The 24,278-nt window shown below is 33.3% G+C and overlaps 1 protein-coding gene across 1 annotated transcript in view; it reads right to left on the bottom strand.

The window, feature by feature from the left end:
* Positions 1-24,278, bottom strand: part of CFAP47 (cilia and flagella associated protein 47) — a 442,460-nt gene that overhangs the window by 81,959 nt on the left and 336,223 nt on the right. The window contains 4 exon segments of the mRNA XM_021669675.2: positions 490-597; positions 2,269-2,444; positions 9,061-9,158; positions 14,149-14,277. Of these exon segments, the coding sequence (XP_021525350.2) occupies positions 490-597; positions 2,269-2,444; positions 9,061-9,158; positions 14,149-14,277 (511 nt within the window).

The following is a 24,278-nucleotide window of genomic DNA, read 5'->3' on the forward strand; positions in this document are numbered from 1 at the left end:
GGAGGGACAGCGGGGGGTGGGGAGTTGGGGAGAGATAGCATGGAGAGAAATGCCACATATAGGTGAAGGGGAGGAAGGCAGCAAATCACACTGCCACATATGCACCTATGCAACAATCTTGCATGTTCTTCACATGTACCCCAAAACCTAAAATACAATAAAAAATAAAAAATAAAAAACAAAGACAAACTTTTTTCTGTTTCATTTTGTAGACCCCTGTAGACTTCTAAAATCGGAGTCTTTCCCTATTGCAATGGTCCCTTTCTAACCCTTTCAGTAATCCTTTTGAATAAAACTCTTTGCTTGCTACGTCCTGATTTGTTTTACTTTGCCAAGTTTTCCACAGGGTAGTTTATATATCAAACCTTCCCTAGGGAAAAAAAAAATCAATGACTAAAGATATATTTGCTTTTTATTTTAAAAATTAACAATATTGTAATAGATTAATTATTTTTCTTGCAAGCAATAACTTTATTAAGTAGAACTTACTTGCCAAGGTCGCACTCTACTTCTGACATTGTGATTGGTTTTGGTAATTCAATAGTTAGTTTCAGTAAATACCAGAACTCATCAGCCATTTCAGGCTGAAAAATAATGCTGGTGGAGAGAAATACACAAAATTTTGTCAGCAGTTTTAGTTTGTATAATAAATTTGGCAGAAGTATACCCCAAACTAGTATAAATAGTTGGTTTCAAAAACAACATTTGACAACTACTTTGTAACACATACTACTCTTTTTGTAGATGTATTTTTAATTCTTCATTTTTTGTTGAGAAAAATTACTTCATTATTTAAGAAAAGCAGTGGTGTTGTCATTAATATATGTTTAATAAATGCCTGTTGAATCAATAAAAATGTTTAAACATGAGTATTTTAAATGTCTTGCAGAAGCTGTACCAGTAAAAGCCTTGCTTTTTAACTGTGATTAAGTCAAATTTAGTTCTGGTTGAATGCATGGGCATTTTCATGTGAATGCTATCAAGTGACAGTCATGTGAATGCTATCAAGTGACAGTCATGTGAATGCTATCAAGTGACATATAGCTCTAGAGAACTCCTTTATAATCAGCACATGCTCAACTCCCAGGGAAGCAGAGCTTGTGGTAGTCTAAAAAAGTTTAATTGGGATGGTATCTCAGCGCTATTATCTTTAATTTGTGCAGACTTGAAAAAGTCACTTAACTTTTTGAGCTTAAATTTTCTCATTTATAAAACAGGGGGAATCAATCTTACCTCTTACAGTTGCTGTGAGAATTTTATGTTTATATATGTAAAGTACAAGCCCCAATGATGATAATAGAGTAGGCAGTCAGTAAGTATTAGCAAAAATTATGTTTTTTAATGTATGCTGATAAAGAAAATTCAAGATTCTGTTTGTGTTCACAAGCCCTGTGGAGTCATATTGGGTCAAAAAGACCACACCATATTTCTAATGATAATTTTTTCAGAATAGTGTCTTTTATAATATGTTATATTCTTATTTTCATGCTTCACAGAATAATCATCTTTATCCTTTAAAATTTCACAGATGTATTCATTTATTCACCCACTCACTTAAATAACAATTACTAGTTTCTGCTGTAGGATACTGCACTTGAAGCACTAATAAGAGTTATTCTGAAGGACATTACATTAAATAAAATAAGCCAGGCACAGAAAGACAAATTTCACTTATATGTAGAATTTTAAAAATTTGAACTCAGAAGCAGAGAGTATAATGATTATTGTTACCAGGCGCTGGAAGGTGGAGGAGACTTTGGGGAGAGACAGGTCAAAGGATGCAAAATTACAATTGGCAGGAATAAGTTCAAGATAGTTATTGTAAGACATGATGACTATAATTAATTACTTTAATTTCTCTATGTCCTCCAAGTGAATGATTTGTATTTAATTAAGAAGTAAAAATATATAAATTAATTTTCATTAAGAAAATTGAACGTTTAATACGTAGTCCTCATGCAAGTGTTTTCTTTTAGTTCAGTTTTTGCATCCATAAAGATTTACTTAGTAAAAACTGAAGCAAAAGAGGGGGCAAAAGGAATAATGTAGAAATTATTTAATTTGATATTCTGATAAATAGTGTTTTTGCAATGAAGCAAGCAAAAGCTAACTCTAACTAAATGAGTACATTTTTTCAGGGACCAAAACTAAGCAAAGTTAAAACTATGAGCCAGTGTAATTTTAATGATTATAATATGAGAAACATAAATTTGAAAGGTTAATTTCTAAGGATCAACAACGAAATATAATACCACACTCAAACCATACCTTTCATCACTATGGCCTGTTCTTGCTGGAGAGTACCATAAAATATAGCTGGTGCGCTGTAGTGGGCTCAGGATTATTTCACTATCACCATCAAGGGCAGCACTCATTAACTGTACATCTAAGCGAAGAACATGATTTTTTGGATTGGAGATTGGTATTTCAATACAAGTCGTATTCTAGAATTATAAAAAATATATGTAATCAACTTTCAGTGTCAGCATGGAGTCATTAGTCTATGAAAGGAAATGTAAAGGAAGTTACTACGTAATATAAGGCTATTTGTTGGTTTTTTTGCTTGATACACTATTGAATATATCTCACTAGCTTTGAATCTCATGTTTTCCTTCATTAGCCTTGATAAATGGTACCCTTATCTTTTTCAACAGCAAATACTACAGAGAGATTCATGTAACTAAATGGATAAAAACTATTTGTAAAATTACATTTAAATTATATTTTTCACTGGTATCATTATTTATATGAGGTCCATTTTTCAGTGTTTACTCTAGGAATGGTACTCAAACTTTATCACACATAAGAAACACCAGCAGAGTCTGCTAAAAGACATATTTTTATCCACCTCTCCCCCACACCCTTTCTCCATCCCAGAGATTCAGTAGTTCTGGGATGGGGTCTGAAATGTATATTTCTGAAAAGTTTCCACATGCTGCTGCTGCTGATCCAAGGGAAACACTTAAGTAGCAAGGTACATTAGCATCAAGTTGTAGGGACAATCTAAACTAAAAAGTCAAATTATATTGTTGATATATCTTTCTGTTTAGATTTCTTTCTTCTATTCTTGTTTGTCCTGTCCTTCTCCCAATGTATATCATCTTAGTCCTGGAAGGTACTCTTTAAGTTCTAAGATTTTTCCCTGATCCTCATACTGACTCATCCTGGCTAATGATTTATAATGCATCCCATTTCAGCCATGATCTCCACTACATCAAAGCTATAATTTTTTTTGAAGCAAATGCAGTAAAGATAATTAGTAGACAGGACACACCTCAATTTTAACAAATTGCAGTTGCCTAAATGTTTTAACCTAAAGAAATGGAGAAGGTTGGACATTTCAGTTATAAATCAAAACTTGGTAATAATAAACATACTTTAGAACATGGAGCTGATATGAAATTTATCAAATCACATTACAGGGGTGACAAAAATTCTTACTAAGCTTCTGGGAACATATCTTCAAGGTAGATACTACAGCTTTGTCTATGGCTGTTTTAGAGGAACTGGCTCAGAATATTTGCCTGATCACCTCTAATAAATAAATAAGTGGATGGATGCTACATTTTAGAGGAATGCAAACAGCATTTAGTGTGGTGAACATCTGGCGAGGAAAGATGGAAACCAAGCATATATACAAACTAACAATTAGATTAGAGCAGATATTACTTATTAGAAATCAGTGTTAATTATAAATGCAATGAAACATAGTCATCTGCAATGGTTTCCAGAGACATTAGAATTATCAATTTTTAAAATAAGTGGGCATTTAAACTTCTACAGCAAAATATTCCATGCTCATAATTGTAAAGAAGGAAAAATAAAATTGTGAAATGTAAAATACTGAACAGTGACTAATCTCCTGGGTAACCTGGCATATTTGATAAAGCTGATATAGGACTTGGCCTCCAGAGAAGTTTCCAATGGTCAAAAATAATAACAACTAGAAAAAAGGATATGCCAAGGTAACAAATACTATCAACCCAATATTAGCCTAGAAACTTTGCTCAGGTCTTAAGACAGAAAACTGAAATGACACATTTGGTGTAAACATTTGTCCTGGTCTACTACTCAGATATTATTCAGAGAAGATCAGTGTTTGTTCAACAGAATGCTATAGCCTGTCATAGAAGTAAAAATACTATAATTCAAACCACTGGGTTTCAGAATGTTTTAACCACAACTCAAAATAATTTGTTTTATATCACAATATGGTTTGCATACACATATCACAAAAGTTTCACAAAACAATCCCTGCATTTACCACATGTGATATTTTCTGATACTTTCTATTATCTTTCATTCTATTTTGTTTCCTGAAAAAATAATGCTAGTTTTGACCCACTCAAGTGTTGAGATGTACACATTAGACATTTAGATTCTGGTCTAAAGAGGAATAAAATATTGGAATATAGAACTACTTGAGGTCTTATTACATATATGAGTCTTGAAAACAAAATGAAACAAAATCACATTAAACCTATTATTTTCTCTGTAAACTATAACCTATCTAACAGGACCATGCTCTCGTGCTACAAAAGTGCTAGATCTTAACAGTAGGAAATAAGGATGGTGTCTATGGAGTACTTAAATCACAGCTCCTCCTTGACATTCTTGCAACATCCATGGCAAATACTACTAATTGACCATTTCACTCTTATTCAGTAGGTCTGGACACATCCTCAAAATCCTTCAAAGAGCAGCCTTCCAGAAAGCAATCACTGAATGCTTAGAGCTACCAGTACTGCAATCTCTTGAAAATCTCTGGAATCTAATTATTTAGAGTCTTGAAAATAGCAAGACTCAATAGAAATAAATATTTCACTATAGTCAAAAGCTTTAAGTATCTAATTAACTGTACTATATTTCTAATATGATAGAAACTATCTCAAATGTAACTATAATATTACAAAAATTATTTCAAAGGTTCATTATTGTTTGGATATTATTTTCTTCTAGGTTTAAACCGAAAAAAATCTTAAATGATACATTTAATATAATGAGTAATTTGTATTTTAAATATCCACTTGCCAAAATATTTTCAAAAAATTTAGGCAAGATTGCTTTTCTAAATATCAATATTTCTTGAGGTTGTAAAATTAGATTTTTAAAGTATTTGATATGTTCAGTAAGTTAAAGAGAAGAAACTTTTGTAATCTATCATTTTATAAGAATCAAAATTCATGTTTATTCTTGAAACAACTTGCTTAGGTTATCTACATGATTAGAAAAATGAATAACCATTTTGAGAAAATATACAAAATAAAGCATAAAAGTATATTTAAAATAAGATTAATTGTTTTGACTAAGTTATCCTGCCACCTCCCATTCCATTTTATTTTATAAAGAACTCTTACTAAATGAGAAGTACACAGTCCATTGAATTTCTGTGAATACTCTATCTATAAAAACATTTGAAATACTTGGTTGGTATCTGTTTCGCAAATGGCATATTCCTCCACTTTGATGAGTAGGCTTTTAAAGTTAATTTGTGTTTAGAATTAAACATAAATCAGTTTTGACTGATTTTGTTTAAAATTCAAGTAAAACAGTAATGACTGAACATTACATGATGACTTCTTTTTTTTTTTTTTTTTTGAGACGGAATTTCGCCCTTGTTACCCAGGCTGGAGTGCATTGGCGCAATCTCGGCTCACCGCAACCTCCGCCTCCTGGGTTCAGGCAATTCTCCTGCCTCAACCTCCTGAGTAGCTGGGATTACAGGCACGCGCCACCATGCCCAGCTAATTTTTTGTATTTTTAGTAGAGACGGGGTTTCACCATGTTGACGAGGATGGTCTCGATCTCTTGACCTAGTGATCCACCCGCCTCGGCCTCCCAAAGTGCTGGGATTACAGGCTTGAGCCGCCGCGCCCGGCCACATGATGACTTCTAAAGCTTTCTTTCATCTTCACATGGGCTCTTTTAGGTTTAACAATAAAAAGCATTCTTTCATACAGTATCTAATCTTTTTTCTTGCTTATACTTAGGAATAGTGTAGCAAAAATAATGGCTGTTTAAAGAAATTGCTTCCATTTCTCAGACTCCTTTGTAAGAGTACTAAATTATGCATATTTAATCCCATGAAATACAAGTAAAAATTTTAAAACAGAAAAGACATTCACAAGATGCCGAAATTTAAAATAATTTTAAAAATTTAACCACTCACATAGAAGTGGAATATGGTTTTCAAATACATAAAAATAGTTGCAGAAACTGGACCCCTTTCTGGCATCTTACACTAAAATTAACTCCAGATGGATTAAAGACTTAAACATAAGACCTAATACCATAAAAATACTAGAAGGAAACCTAGGCAAAACCATTCAGGACATAGGCATAGGCAAGGACTTCATGATTAAAACACCAAAAGCATTGGCAACAAAAGCCAAATTAGACAAATGGGATCTAATTAAACTCCAGAGCTTCTGTACAGCAAAAGAAACAATCATTAGAGTGAACTAGCAACCAACAGAATGGGAAAAAAATTTTGCAATCTACCCATCTGACAAAGGGCTAATATCCAGAATCTACAAAGAACTAAAACAGATTTACAAGAAAAAAATAAACAAACCCATTCAAAAGTGGGTGAAGGACATGAACAGACACTTTTCAAAAGAAGACATATATGAGGCCCACAAACATATGAAAAAATGCTCATCATCACTGGTCATTAGAGAAATGCAAATCAAAGCCACATTGAGATACCATCTCATGCCAGTTAGAATGGCGATTGTTAAAAAAATCAGGAGACAACAGATGCTGGAGAGGATGTGGAGAAATAGGAACACTTTTACACTGTTGGTGGGAGTGTAAATTAGTTCAACCATTGTGGAAGACAGTGTGACGATTCCTCAAGGACCTAGAAATAGAAATTCCATATGACCCAGCAATCGCATTACTGGGTATATATCCAAAGGACTATAAATCATTCTATTATAAAGACACATGCACATGTATGTTCATTATGGCACTGTTTACAATAGCAAAGACCTGGAACCAACCCAAATGCCCATCCATGATAGACTGGACAGGGAAAATGTGGTACATATACACCATGGAATACTACGCAGCCATAAAAAACGATGAGTTCGTGTCTTTTGTAGGGACATGGATGAACCTGGAAACCATCATTCTCAGCAAATTGACACAAGATCAGAAAATCAAACACCGCATGTTCTCACTCATAGGCAGGTGTTGAACAATGAGAACACATGGACACAGGGAAGGGAGTATCACACACTGGTGTCTGTTGGGGGGGATTTGGGAGGGACAGTGGGGGTAGGGAGGTTGGGGAGGGATAACATGGGGAGAAATGCCAGATATAGGTGACAGGGGGATGGAGGCAGCAAATCACATTGCCATGTATGTACCTATGCAACAATCCTGCATGTTCTTCACATGTACCCCAGAACCTAAAGTGCAATTATATATATATATTATATATATATATAATATATATATATATATATATATTTTAAAAACTTTAAAACTTATAGGAAATCAGTACAAACTGAATTAGGATTACATTATAATATACATGGGGAGGGGCAAATGCTTTATGAAAAATGAACAAGGGCCATTATTCAAAAGTATATTACTTATGAAAATAATATATTCCTGAAAGGATATATGCAAATTTCAATTTCATAAATGAAAACCTATTTGAAATTTCTCAGAGAAAAGCAGTGGTTTTTCATTTTTGTTTTGTTTTTTGTTTTTGCTTTTTGCTCAATCTTCTTACATATGCACATTAAAAACTCTGATGGTGTGTGTTTCTCAGCCTATGTGACAGTCTTCACCGTTTAAGTTGGAAAGCTATAAAAATCTCAATTTCTTTCATTATTTTCTTGAACGACTAATAGCTCTTGCAGAAAAATGGCACTTGATACACCATTTAATGAGAAGAATAAACAATTGGTCATCTATCATTTATTTTAAAATTGTATTTATTTCTGTTTGTTTTGCATATTTTGTCATGTCTATTCCTATTTTAAGCATATAGTTCATAAGAAAGCCAATTTCCCATTTTCTGAGGCGCTACATCATACACTGTTTTTTCAAAGCCTATTTTTTTTCTCTATGTCCTGATAAAGGGACATATTTTAATGTATATTTAAAAATAACCTTTAAGAAAGATTTTATACTGCACAGTTCACAGAAGTAAGACACTTTCATTGAGTGAAATAATCCTGCTGTCATATTAAATAATTTTCCACTTAGGAGATAATACTTTTGCAAACTATGCTTGAGCACATTTCAAAATTTTAATCATTCATCATCTATGCCTAAATGGAGATTTACCCAGAAATCAGGTGGGCAAGTAATCAATTTGTAAACTTAAAATATTTTAAATCTTTTTTTTTAACTTTCTATTTATTGGAGCCAAAGTTCAAGATTCTAAGTAATCAATTCTATAAAGAAATCTATCCACATATTTAAAAATAAAAATAACTTTTATTATCAATTTAAATATTTGAATATTAACAATGAGGAAGTTAAATTTAATTAAAACATTATTAATAGCAATATTGTCCACATATTTTATGTAAAACAGGACTCTTAATATTTAACTTTATTAAATAATTTTGGACACAAATTTAGTAACATTTTAGTAATTACATCAGACAAATCTATTCCAAGTATTAATGGAAACCCCAAATGTATGCCAATTGCTTCAAATATGTTTCCAAGTGAAAGGTCTGCTGTAGAAACCAGGAAGAAACCATGCTGAAAGAGTCTAGTAACATAATCCTGTTTTTATCATCTATTTGTGAACAAGCATGTAGGCTAAAGTTAAGTTTGCTCTAGTAACTCTTGAAACAGACAGATAGTATGCTAATTCACGCAGTCACTATAAGATAACACATAATTAAAGACGTTTTCCAAAGGCATTTAAAGTCCACAGTACTAGATTTTAAAAGAAAATTGCTATGATTAATTTACCTTAATACTGTCATCTGATATGGATGGTTTTAGGGATAGTAAATAATTTACTGTACAACAAAAGGTCTAACTGCTTACAAAATGACAGTCTATGAACATGTAATGGGCACTTACCAAAGCCCTACATGCCATTTCCATAATGTCTATGGGTGGTCCAGGAGTGCTGTGGATCTCAAGATTATAGTAGATTCTTAAATTGCTAAATTTATCATCTGAAAAACAGAACAAAACACCATTTTTTAATATAGACTTCAGAATACCATACTTAACATACAAATTTGAGAATCATGAACAGACATCATTTTCGACCCTTTTTTTAAAATGGATTTTTTGTCAAGACAGCTGAAGAAAGAGTGAGAAGCTGTTTTTATCACGGTTAGTGAGGAATGAGAGAAGCTCCATCCTTGCATGGCCAAGAGAGTATCCTATACAAGCTCCTGGTCCTATACCTTTGCCAGTAACTCATTAAGTTCTTCCCTAAAATGAATTTCAGAATGTTTTAAGTTAATGATTAATGTTTCAAAAAGAAATAATATTTTTTTCTTATTGACAAACTGTTCATGTATTTATACATAGAAATATCTAAATAAGTCATTACAATTCACAATGTTACATTTCCAGGACCATAAGGATCTAGTAAAAGGAGAAAGTCAGGAAAATGAGATTGAATGTTTCTGAATATGTGGAAAAGGATCCTAAGAATTTAGCCCAAGGAAAGTCTGAAAGGGGCATAGACTAAGTCATGAGATAATTATTTTTATATCTTGCTTCCCTGATATTTTAAAAAGCAGGGAATTCTGCCCCTGATGATATCCAAAACCATACTCCCTCACCCTAAAACTGGAACCCCTATCAACCACAAAAGCCCTTCAGAAAAAGGTGTTTTACGTCCACCAAATTCAGGGGTTTTTTGTTTGTTTTTTCTTCTCTGTTCAGCTTCCCACTTTGATATTCTTTTGTTTTCCAGTGTTGAACTAGGTCATGGTTTAAGATTGTCCTCCAATTTCAGTAAATTGTATACATATTCATATCAGTATTGTCATATTTAAAAGATTTCAAGAATTGTTATGCTAGATTAACTTATTTAGATAAATCGCTAACTTCTTTGGGCCTCAGTTTTCTCATCTATGAAATAAGGAGCCCAAACTAGTGGCACTCTCAGTGTTTTTCTCTACTAAAAACGTTTTTCATGAGTATATGTTTTGCATTGCATTGTACTGTATTGTATGACACTGTATGATATTGAATAGCATAGTATTGTGTTGTAGGTCACTGTATGACATTCATAGCTTTGTATTGGATTGGATTGCATGACATTGTATTTTACTGTACTGCACTGTTCTGTACCATATTGTATGGTACTACTTTGCATCCTGTTTCAACATTTTGTTACCTAACACTTTAGGTATCAAAAATACTTACAAAATTGGTGGATTTGAGAACAATTCATATATTTAAAGTAAACAGCTAGTAAGAAGGCGAAAGAGAAAAGATAACTACAATGAGTAAGACCCAGTTGAGTTTTTACTCCGAATAACTATGAGGAGTTCTTGAGGGCAAATTTATTTTCACATTTTGAACTGACTCCTGTACTTGTTTGTTTTTCAGACATCAGTTCATTCCCTTAAAAGCAGAAATGTGCAGAAAATAAGGTTACCAAATTTATACTTATGTGAGATTATTAAGGAAGCCTCTGCTCACATTTGCTCCTTCAATTTTATAAAAGCACTTTAAGTGCTTCTATGACACTTAAATGTGACTTCTCCCAAAATAAATCAAAGTTCTTAAAATGAAAAGTGTTTTCCCTTCTAGGTAGCTTATGCATATTTTATCTGGGTCTTTCCAGTGTTTTAACCCACACTGAACTCACAGAGAAGATAATTCTGGAAACAGTAGCTATGACTGAGGAGATTGCTTTATGACTATGGGTTAGTGCAAAGATCAGTGGAATGACTGAGGGTTATAAGACCAGGGTTCAATCCCAATGTGACCACCATTAGCTTGTGATTTTTGGTAAAGAATCTCAAGAGTCTGCCAATTTGTGGAATGGGGACTTCATTAGTCACAGCTTTCCGGAGGGATGAAAATAGCAGGATGTGTAGAGAAGAGAGAGAAAGAGAGAGATTTTAAGGAATTGGCTCACATGACTGTGGAGTCTTGGTAAATCCAAAATCTGAAGGATATTGGGGTAGATCAGATTTTATTTTACTAAGTTTTTCAACTAATTAGATGAAGCTCAACCACATTATGGAGGGTAATCTGCTTTATTCTGATTCAAATGTTAATCTCATCCAAAAAACACCTTCTCAGAAACATTAAAAATGAAGTTGACCAAATATCTGGGCCCTGTGGCCCAGCTAAGTTGACACACAAAATTAACCATAACAGGGACAGTAACACCTTTCATTTATAATTACTGTGACTATCACATGTGGCAGTGTTGTGAGGTAGCTGATGTAGTTCCTACAGTGCTAAACATGTACAAAGAGTATGAATTTATTGATTATAATGGGATTGGTGAATGATTTATTGATGAAAACAACAACAAAATGATAATGATTATTTGTTTAACTCTGAACCTTAAACAAATTAAAATATTTTTCTAATTATAAAATCAATAGCATTCACTCTAGTGATTTTTGAAATTCCTAAATAGTATGAAGATGAAAGTTCTCCATAATTTCATGACCAAATGACAGCTACTTAATATATTTGTAGAACATTCCAGACTTAAAATATCAAGAAAGACACAGATATATAGACATATATACATAAATATACTGGGCTGTATACAATATACATAATTGATACATTCATATATACATATAAATATACAGATTTATATTATTCAGAAAATATACACTATTAAAATTTTAGTTTCAAGTATTCAATAGAAACATCCTTAAATATCATATTTTTTGTATATCTTTGATTATTCTAACAAATTCCTTAGACTGAATCATTGGATTGAAAGAGATAAAATATTCTTAAAAGTTTAAATGTACTCTAAATGTTCTCTTCAAAAAGTTTTTATCAATTTAAATTTCTGTTGTAATGCATGAGATTGCCTCTTTTTATCTGATTCTCATTAAAAGTGAGTGTTACTGTTATTTTTCATATTTCCCTATTCAGAAGGTTAAAACATTCTGATTGAGGTGTTTACATTTCTTTGATGAGAGGAAGGCTAGAAGATTTCACTAATTGAAAATAAATATACTGCAGAGAAGTCCTTAAAAATGGATCCATGTTATTATTTCTGTCAGAGAGTAAGGATATGAAAAGGCCTGTTTGAAGAATTAGGGATACCTTTAATATTGTCAGATATACTTCTCCTAGCTTTTAATCTATCTTTAAACCTGCTATAATATGTAGGTTAGTATGTTTATTAGATATCGGTGTTTTTTAGCCTTCTAACATAAAACGATACTATTCTGATTTTTTTCAAAGTCTTCTGAACACTTTAACCCTCATGAAGGTCTTCCTTCATGGTTCTTCTGCCCTAAATATTAATGAGGATTTAAATTTTAGCATAACACATCTACAGCAATTATCTATTCCTTTGCCTCACCTGCATGATTTCACTGAAAGAGACCCTAAACCGTTATGACTCATGTCAACATCGTTTTTCTCCTAGTCTCAGCTACATAGATTCAACTGGCAACTGGATATTGGTATGTAAATGTCTTGATGTCACATCAACATCAGGAAGTACAAAACTTTGCTAAGTGTTAAAATCTCCCAAACTTTTTTCTTTCCTTCTGAATTTGTCTTACTTTTTTCTATTGACCAAAATACAAACAAACTATTATTATTTTATGGAATCAATACCCTTTCTCTTTATCTTCTAAAAGGATAGTCATCCAATGCTAGTCTCTAAAATATTTCCCATCTTTAGTGGTATTTCTGTATTTCCATCACCACCATAAAAGACCTGGTTGTCTTCACTTCAAACTCAGTTTGCTATTGCAGTAGTCTAACCGGCCCAACTTCTCTTCTCTTTCCAATTCATTTTGAATATTGCCTAAATACCACTCTTTAATCCATGGATTCTGTGATGCTTAATTTCATGTGTCAACTTTGCTGGGCTATAGTGTTTCTAGATGTTCTTGTGAACCGATTTCAGAAACGTGATTGACATTTATGTTAGTATAATTTGAGTAAAGCAGATTATCCTCCACAGAGTAGGCCTCCTCCAATGAGCTGAAGGGCTTAGGCGCAACCACTGATGTTCCCCCAAAGAGAGCAATTATTCCTCAAGACTGCAACATAGAAATGCTGCCTGAGTTTCCAGCCTGCCTGTCCTATCCTAGGAATTTGGACTCAAGGCTGCAACATTGATATTGAATTTTTAGTCTGCTGGCTTGCCTTACGGATTTCTGATTTACCAGTTCCCGCAATGGTGTCAGTTCCTTAAAATCTTTCTCTCTCTCAATACATACAGACACAGAGACACACAGACACACACAGACACACACACACACACACACACACACACACACACACACACCCTATCATTTCTGTTTCTGAGACGAATGCTATCTAATACAACTTTATTCAATAAACATTTATTCTTTTGTATAAGATTTAAAATGTCTCCCCAAGTTTGCCCCTGTTGACCCATGTCTCTCTACTAAGGCCTTATGTCCCTGCTACTCACCCATAAAAGAAAAACTCATTCACCCATTTCCAGGAAACCTGCCCCAAGTATTCCAACTCATTGTCACCTTATTTCCCTTGGAACTTGTACTAAAAAGACATGATGTTTAACAACATTCAAATAAAGCTTTATAATACAGGGAAAAAAACAACAGTGTTTAGTTTCTTTGGCATATGAGGAAGATTGCTAGTATCTCTTATATTAAAGTAAGCAACACATATTACATTCTTAAAACAATATGCTCATTGACATTTTATTAGAAATTTTCTGTATGCTTTTGTCTAAAGACAGAAAAATATGTAAAGATTTTCAATTATGGAAGAGTTGGCACCCTTCTAGCTGAAGTATTTTGACTATTGACATTAATAGCAGTGGAACTCCAGAATGTATGCTACATATAGTTAATACTGAAATAACAAAATCCTGACAGGCATATACAACACAAATTTGGATATATATTATGCATGTAAACTATTTCATTCAAAAGTGAATGATGATTTGGATTTATCCAAATTGATAATGAAACTGTGTCGTAATAAACTTACCTGGGTCTCCAGAATCAAAAGTGCTAGATTGTTCTGTTATTGAATCAAGAAAGGAGGTTGCTTGATCTTGATCTGTGTCTTCCTCACAATCATCACATTTCTTTCTTATAAAAGAAAATGTAATTGTACCTACAACACATAAATCCAAGATGCCGGATTCATTAGGGATTAGTTTTATAAAACAAAAGGTAAGCTTCAGATATTAAAGTTACTCTAGCTTAAAACATATAAACATAAAGCAAAAATTAATTCTAGATATCAGTATTAGAATTAAGCCTGATACATATACAGAACATTTTAAGGAAAAGCTCAAGGAAAGGATTTAAGGAAATGTCTTCAAAATCTCCATTAAAATGGTAATTTTTCAACAGCTTTTCTGAGATAATTTTAAAAAGTGGAAAATAATATAAATACATCAACTTTGAGAATACTTATTGGCCTTGGATAACTGTTCTTATTTTCTTCCTAAGTCATTTTAATGCTCTATTTATTACCCCATTAAAATATTTATTTTATTTTACATAACATCCCACTATCCCAAGCATGAACTTTCTTGAAAATATTTAATATATAAAATGTTAAACATTTCATTACAAAAGTTATTAGTGAGGCCAGGCGTGATGGCTGATGCCTGTAATCCCAGCACTTTGGGAGGCTGAGGCAGACGGATTGCTTGAGGTCAGGAATTCGAGACCAGCCCGGCCAACATGATGAAACCCCGTCTCTACTAAAAATACAAAAATTAGCCAGGTGTGGTGGTGCACATCTGTAATCCCAGCTACTCAGGAGGCTGAGGCAGGAGAATCACCTGAACCTGGCTGGCGGAGGTTGCAGTGAGCCGAGACCACACCATTGCACTCCAGCCTGGGTGACAGAGCAAGACTCCATCTCAAAAACAAAACAAAACAAAAAAACCAACACTTATTAGTGTCAAAAACAGTCATTCTCTGTCTGGAATTTCTGTTATACTAAAATTGACCTATACAAGTTGGTATTAATTTTTAAATTAAAGTTTATATTCTTATGGAAGTGATTCAGAAATTAGTCCTGATGTCTAAATACCGACTTGACATAAAGAAAATTTTGCACATAAAACTGTGTTTCTAGCCATGCATCATAATCAAATAGCTTACAGCAATGCCTACAACTACTATGTAGTTGAAATATGGTAGTATCCATACTTCATTAATTGCACAGACAAGTAGACTCATTAATTGTAAAGACAAGTAGAACTTAAACATCAATATTTTCTTAGTTTTCACTTGAGAGTAGTGAACTCTTCCTGTTTTTTTTTAAATAAATTCTATTTTTTTTTGGAGTGTGGTCTCCTTAGAGAGAGAGTTTGAAGTAAAATCATCTTGAAATAAGATATACTGATGTGTGCATGTAAAACCCACTTGAAATAAAACACATATGTAAAGCAATTAGCCAAAAGCACAGAGCTAATACTCAACAAATGACATCTTTATTTAATGTTCTTATTATTCCTGGTTGGAGATGGTCCCAAAGAGTAAGATACTATTGGTCATACTACTCTTGAAGAGGACAGATATCTAAAAGAAAAAAATGGCTAATTTGGAAAACAAATAATATTTTAACTTGTTTTTTGGGGGAGGTGAGAAATACAGGTGTTTTGTGTGTTGATGAGCAATACAGATATTTCATGTGTTTCATATTTTTACAGGGAGTTAGATAGTGATCAAAAGTCCTGAAAGTTGTAACTTTAGATGTGTCCTATCCAGTATGATAGCCATTAGTCACATGTGACTACTGAGAAATTAAAATATTGGTAATCCTAATTAAGATGTGCTATGTGAAATATACACTATATTCCACAGACTGTGTAAAACAGAATGCAAAATGTACTACTAACAATTTTATATAATTATGTTTTAAAATTATACATTTGTATATACAGAACTATTTTTACATTCATTTCATGTTTCTTTTTTTCATATTTTATATTAACTTTGTTTTGAAATTATACATTTGGATATACAAAAATATTTGTAAATTCATTTCTTTTTTTATATGATTGCAATATTTAAAACTACATAAATGGTTATGTTTTATTTGTATTGTATGGTGTTGTTATAGACAAACCATTTTCAGCACCTGCATGTTGCACCCACACAAATATTTTTATTATAGTTAATCCACTGGCCTGAAACAATCTCAGTAATTCATTGTATGAAGCTATTTAAACATACATTTCCCAAACTGACTCTCTTTCGATATTGAGACCTCAGTTTTCAACTCAACAGTGATTCATGGAATTATTTTTACAGTAGAATAGAATAGAGCTAGGGCTGTCCAATCAAACCTTCTGCAATGATGGTAATTTTCTATATTTGTGTTATCCAATATGGGAGTCACTAGCTTCATATAGCTAATGTAATATTATTTGGTTTCAATTAATTGAAATTGAAATAGTCACTTGTTTCTAGTATATTGGACGCATAGACATTAAACTGAAAACACATTCTATGTAATGAAGAAACTATTCTTTCATACAATTTTTGTTTCAGTTCTATTTCTAGCTGTACATATAATAGAGAATATGTATATGTTTGTGTTTCTTGAGTCACAATGTAAAATCAGTAATTATTTTTTTATTCTAGATCTTAAAGAAAAATGTTTGAAATCCACTTCTTTTTAAAAATGCATTGTCCTCAGGTACATGTATGCCCCCAGTGTCCAATGCAGTGATAGCAATCCACAGCAACAAGCCATAAATTCCTCCAGGCACAGATCATGCCTTTTATGGGCTTTGAATACTTGTAAGACATAACATTTACTCATCATCAATAGAACACTTGCTGGGTTTTTTTTTTCCCACTTTAAAAGACAGAGGATAAAGACTTGACAAGCCTATGTGACATCTTATATTCACTATCAGCTTCATTTTTCCATTTCTGGATCATTTTTATGTTTACATGGAATATAACTGCTATTTCTATTTTTTAATTGTACTTTAGGTTCTGGGGTACGTGTGCAGATCAGGCAGGATTGTTGCATAGGTACACACATGTCAATGTGGTTTGCTGCCTCCATCCCCCTGTCACCTACATCTGGCATTTCTCCCCATGTTATCCCTCCCTAACCTCCCTACCCCCTATCCCGCTATCCATCCCTTGGCCCCACCCAACAGACCCCAGTGTGTGATGCTCCCCTCTCTGTGTCCATGTGTTCTCATCGTTCAACACCCACCTATGAGTGAGAATATGTGGTGTTTGATTTTCTGATCTTGTGTCAGGTTGCTGAGAATGATGGTTTCCAGATTCATCCATGTCCCTACAAAGGACATGAACTCCTCATCGTTTTTTATGACTGCATAGTATTCCATGGTGTATATGTGCCACATTTTCCTTGTCCAGTCTATTGGCGATGGGCATTTGGGTTGATTCCAGGTCTTTGCTATTGTAAACAGTGCTGTAATGAACATACGTGTGCATGTATCTTTATAATGGAATGATTTACAATTCTTTGGATATATACCCAGTAATGGGATTGCTGGGTCAAATAGAATTTCTATTTCTAGGTCCTTGAGGAAGTGCCATACTGTCTTCCACAATAGTTGAACTAATTTACACTCCCACCAGCAGTGTAAAAGTGTTCCTATTTCTCCACATCCTTTCCAGCATCTGTTGTCTCCAGATTTTTTAATGATCGCCATTCTAACTGGTATGAGGTGGTATCTCCATGTGGTTCTGATTTGCATTTCTCTAATAATCAGTGATGATGAGCATTTTTTCATATGTTTGTTGGCCTCATATATGTCTTCTTTTGAAAAGTATCTGTTCATATCCTTCTCCCACTTTTGGATGGGTTTGTTTGTTTCTTTCTTGTAAATCTGTTTTAGTTCTTTGTAGATTCTGTAGACCCTTTGTCGGATGGGTAGATTACAAAAATTTTTTCCCATTCTGTTGGTTGCTGGTTCACTCTAATGATTGTTTCTTTTGCTGTACAGAAGTTCTGGAGTTTAATTAGGTCCCATTATTAAACTAAATGTGAGTAATTTACTGTACATATCCATGATTTTAAATAATTTCTCTACAGTAGCAAAACAAATTAAATCAGATTAAGAATATACTATAAGAGATTGTATCCAAAGAAGCCACAGAAGGGTTCTCACTACAGTCCTCCTGTTGTCCCACAGTCATGGAACTCTGGGAAGTATTCTTTCTCTGTATTGCTACCTATAGACGATTTCTCCTCCCAACTCCCTCAACATTCTAGACTTCTTTGAAAAGGATGACATTAGATTACGCTGCCTGCTATCATCCTTGTGTAGTCATGTACTGGATTCAAGATCACCATCCTATTTTTAATTTAATGATTTTACACATGGTGTATTATTGTTTCTTCTCAATTATTTTTGGACATTAATCTGGTTGTTCAACTTTCACATAAATCTGAGAAACAATTCTTTCTAACGGGTGTGTAGATATGTATTTGTATATTTATCTTTTATGTTTATGTACACACACACGTACTAATATTATTCTAGGCTTAGTTCTAAAATCTGGATGGAATGTGCAACATAAATTACCAAAAATGACTCAAAACATACCTGACACTGACCTAAGAAAATCTGTAAATAACACAAGATTGTCATACTACTTAAATTTTTAGGAAGCATTAAAGGTAGAGAGAAAAAGTTGTAGTTTAATATTTAAAGTTAAAATAACACATACTAAAATTTACTAAAAATATAAGAATATAGATTCAAATTACCTATACTTCTCTCCAAAAATAAACAAATTCTTTCATATTGGCAATTCTTAACACCTTTGGTAACATTCACCTTACATAAAAATGTTGAGTGCGTACCTATGCAACAATCCTGCATGATCCGCACATGTACCCCAGAACCTAAAGTACAATATTAAAAAAAAGTTGAGTGACAGCCTTGATCTCAACCACTGGCAGTGAGAGTAAAAACGGGTTTTTGGAGAGTTATTTTGTAACATCCACAAACTTGAAAGTGCATATCCCCTTTCACATATCACTTTTGTTTTTTAGCCTTTAAATAACTTGTATATTAAATGTTATCCCCACAGGTAAACTAGCACAGTCAGTGAAAGGTTATATACAAAGATGCTGTTGAAATATTATTCATAAATGCAGAACAACAGAGATTTGATTTCCATCTTTGCATGCATGACTAGTGACACGAATTAAGATATATATAGGTTTTTATGCTATGAATTTTATCAAAATAAAAATGATTATAAGAGATTATCAATTGTACGCCAAAAAAATTGGATAACTTTAGATTAAGTAGAAAACATCTTAGAAACACACAATCTACTAAAACTGTGCCTTGAATAAACAGAAGATCTGTACAGATAACAAAACTGTGAGGATACTGAATCAGTAATAAAAAAAAACCTTCCAAAAAAGTAAAGCTCAGGACCAGATGTTTTCACTGTTGAATTCTACCAAACATCTAAAGAGGGATTAACATCAGTCTTTCTCAAACACCTCCAAAACTTTGAAGAGGAGAAAATGCTTACTAACTCATTGTAGAAGGCTAGCATTGCCCTGATACCAAAACCAGACAAAGACACTAGAAGAAAAGAAAACTAGAAAACTAAAGTCCAGTACCTCTTATGAACATTCATGCAGAAATCCTCAACAAAACACTGGCATACTGAATTCAGCAACGTATTAAAAGGATCATACACTATGATCGAATGAAATTCCTTTCCAGAATAAATGAATGAATGGTCATTTAACATACAAAAATAAATCAACTTAATATACCACAGTAATAGAATGTAGGAAAACACATACACACACACACACACACACACACACACACACACACACAGGGATCTCACTTCATGCATAGAAAACTTTCGACAAAATTCAGGCCAGGTGTGGTAGTTCATGCCTATAGTCCCAGCATTTTGGGAGGACAAGGTGGGTGGATAGCTTAAACTCAGGAGTTCATGACCAGCCTGAGCAACATGGTGAAATCCCGTTCCTATAAAAGGTAAAAAAACTAGCCTTGTGTGGTGCCACCTGTAGTCCCAGCTACTCATGAGAATCACTTGAGCCTGGGAGGTGGCGGTTGCAGTGAGTCACGATGGTGCCACTGCAATCCAGCCTGAGGACAGTGAGCCCCTGTGGAAGGAAAGAAGGAAGGAAGGAAGGAAAGAAGGAAGGAAGGAAGGAAGAAAGAAAGGAAGGAAGGGAGGGAGGGAGGGAGGGAGGGAGGGAGGGAACAAACAGGGAAGGAAGGAAGCACTTGACAGAATTCAATACCCTTTTATGATAAAAACATTCAATAAACTAGGAATAGAAGGAAATATCCAAAACACGATAATGGCCACGTACAATGAACTCACACATACATCATATGCAAGGAGTAAGACAGAAAGCTCTTCCTGTAAGATCAGAAACAGGACAAGGATGCCTTTTTTTCCACCTCTATCCAATATAGTACTGGGTGTTCTAGGCAAAGGAGTTATGAAAAAAAAGTAATAGAGACAGCCAAATTAGAAAGAAAAAAACACTTTTTTCTTTTTATATGACATGCTATATACAGAAAACCTTAAGGATGCAACATAAAAATTTGTTAGGGCATTCAGCAAATGTTTATGAACAAAATCAACATGCAAAATCAGTCACATTTTTATATACTAGCAATGAACAATTTGAGTAGGAAATTAAGAAAACAATTCAGTCAGATAAAGCCAATATTTGGATAAACCTACATATGTCACACAATATGCTTGGCTTAAATAATAAGGAAATCTAATGAGTATTTCAAATACTATCAAGTATAGATGCCCCTCAATTTGCAATGAGGCTTATGTCCCTGTAAACTGGTCGTAAGTTGAAAATATCTTAAGTTGACAATGCACTTCTAACATCATATTGTATAAATACACAATGGGTTTATACAGCCAAAACCCCATCATAAGTCAAGGATTGTCCTAAATGTGTATTGTTTTTGCACCATCATAAAGTTGAAAAATCATAAGTAGAAACATTATAACTCCAGGACCATCTGTACTCTCACAAATTAAAAGTACATATTTTCCATTCTCACTCATTTCAGTCCATTATAGACTCAGCGTATTTTTCTTTCCCCTAACTCACTCATTTAACGTTTATTATGTTTTATTATCCCTTAACAAATAGAAATTGGGCATTCATTTGTAAAACAATTTAGAAGCCCTATGTGAGTATTATAAGACTGTATATTATAGAACGGAATGAGAAATGGTTAATTATTTATCTCAAAAAATAAAAATTGGTGAAGAATCGCAAGTTCTCATTCATAAGTGGCTGTTGAACAATGAGAACACATGGACACAGGTAGGGGAATATCACACACCGGGGCCTGTTGGGGGGTGGGGGGACTAGGGGAGGGATGGCAGCGGGTAGGGGATAGGGGAGGGATAACATTAGGAAAAATACCTAACGTAGATGATGGGGGGATGGAGGCAGCAAACCACCATGGCATGTGTATACCTATGTAACAATCCTGCACGATCTGCACGTGTATCCCAGAACTTAAAGTATAATAAAAAAATTAAAAATAAATAAATAATGAAAAAAATTGGTGAAGAGAACTACAGAAGCACTTATGCATCTATTCAGTAGTTCATGTTTTAAATGACAGAACATTTTTAAACAATATATCTTAGAAGTATGACATTAATTTGCCCAGATTTTTTTCTAGTGAAAAACCTTTTTCTTGACAATGTCAATTTAATTTTGTTTCTAAACAATTACTTCTTTTCATTTTACTTATATTTTTGATTGTTAATTGGCTACTGTGAAAGAGACAAATTCTTGTCACGTATTATACTGAGGAACATTATACTTAGCAACCTGATTGTCAGCAGTAAATCTTCAAACGAAATGGAGAAAATAATGATTATGTGAATAATATGTTTTCCAAAACATGATAACTTTTTTCACAACATATGTACATGCTATTTTTTTGTTTCCTATATACTACTCTTCAGGGTAAGGTCAATTGTTTCAACAGAAAACAAAAATAAATATAAAACGTGGCTTATTGGTAGCAGAGTTGGTCAAAGTAAAAGGAAAATTATTAGACTGCTTTGGTAAAACTATAAATATAACAGAAATAATATTAGTATCTAAAAGCAACTCCCCACATTAAGATAACAGCATCATTGAATTAATGGAGATTTTCAGTTTTTCTCAATAGACTATGATGGAAAATAATCTATTAGAAATAGCAATTAAACCCATTATGTTTTTAAAACCACAAGTTTTAATTTTGAAAAGTAGACTTATTTCTTTGCTAAACACTAAGTAGCTGATTTTTCAAAATGATATTTTCGCCGTCAGTAAAACAAACATTTTCTAGTATACACATCTTTTTTAATCGTTTTTTTCCCTCTAATTTTATGTTATCATACAAAAGCCTCTGAAAATAATTTTTTTTATTTACTTTAGGTTCTGGGGTACATGTGCAGGTCATGCAGGGTTGTTGTATAGGTGCATACTATGTCCTGCATTTCTCCCCATGTTATCCCTCCCCACCCTTCCCACCCCCCGCTGTCCCTCCCCACCCCCCACTGTCCCTCCCCTAGCCCCCCCATAACTGAATGCTTATTGTGTGCTAGGTATATGCTAAATGCTTCCTGTTCATCATCTTAGTTAATCCCTGCAAGAAATATATGAATTAATTACTCATGGGGCCCATTTTAAAGCTAAGCTTAGGGAAGGTTGTCTAACTGCCTAGATCACACAGTTAATAAGTGGCAAAGGCATATATATTTCCCTGGCATATAATATGAGAAATTACCAATTAAATTGTGTTTAAATACCACAAAATATATGACAGAATAAACAGAATTTTGATTGGAAAAATACAAAAATCACTCACATATGAGGGAACTTCAAAAAGTTTATGGAAAATTGGAATTAAAAGATAAGAATAAAAATTATATAAACTTTATTTCTCAACATAAGCTCTATAAAGTTCAAGACACTTTTGTAAGTGTTGGTATCAGCCATTTAGTCCCTAAAAAATCTGAGGGTCCTTAGAATTTAACCATATCAACACAGTCTTTCTTATATTATTAACTGAAAAAAAAATGATGACCTTTAAAGATTTTTTTTAAGATGAGGGGGGGAAAAAAGTCAGAAATCAGAAATACCCAAATCTAGACTGTAAGGTAGATGCCTAATGATTTCCCATTGAAAGTCTTACAAAATTGCCCTTGTCTGATGAGAGGAATGTGCAGGAGCATCGTCATGGTGCAGAAGAACTTTCTAGATAAGCTTACCTGGGCATTTTTTTGCTAAAGCTCTGGATAACTTACTCAAAACTCTCTCTTAAAAAGCAAATGTTATTGTTCTTTGGCCTTCCAGAAAATCAACAAGCTAAATGCCTTGAGTATCCCAAAAAACTGTTGCCATGACCTTTGTTCTCATCTTTTGCTTTAACTGGCCCTCTTCCACCCCTTGCTTTAATTAACTTTGTATTCAAGATTTTGCTAGTAAAGCCATGTTTTATCTGTTACAATTATTTGAAGAAATGCTTTAGAATCTTGATCTCATTTGTTTAAAATTTCCAATGAAAACTCTGATTTTGTCTGCAGCTGATCTGGGTGCAACAATTTTGGCACCCATCGAGTACAAAGTTTGCTCAACTTTTCAGTCACGGTTCTATAAGCTAAACAAATTTAGATAGCTATAGTGTTGGCTATTGTTTTTGCCAGTAACTGTAGATCCTATTCAATTAGGGCTCAAACAAGATGAATTTTTACTCTCAAATTGATGTGCCTGCCACTGTGAACTTCACTTTCAACATAATCTTGTATATTCTTAAAACGAGTTACCCATTTGTAAACTGCTGATTTATTTGGGGCACTGTTCCCTTAAACTTTCTGTAAAGGATTAATGATTTCGCTATTTTTTCCCCTGAAGCTTCACTGTAAATTTGGTGTTTGCCATTACTTCAATATTAGCAGAATTCATATTGCTTTCATAGGGTCTCTTTTCAAACGATATCTTATCCTACTTAGAGTCTCAAACTAGGTCCTGTGAATATGTGTTTATTTTGGTGCAAAAAGTATTTTGAAACCATGCAAAGATTTTTTTTTATAATATGCACTTTTGTAAATGTTTTG

Source organism: Aotus nancymaae, unplaced genomic scaffold (genome assembly GCF_030222135.1).
Source record: "Aotus nancymaae isolate 86718 unplaced genomic scaffold, 86718_ANA_hifiasm-v0.15.2.pri h1tg000058l, whole genome shotgun sequence".
Taxonomy (NCBI): Eukaryota; Metazoa; Chordata; class Mammalia; order Primates; family Aotidae; genus Aotus; species Aotus nancymaae.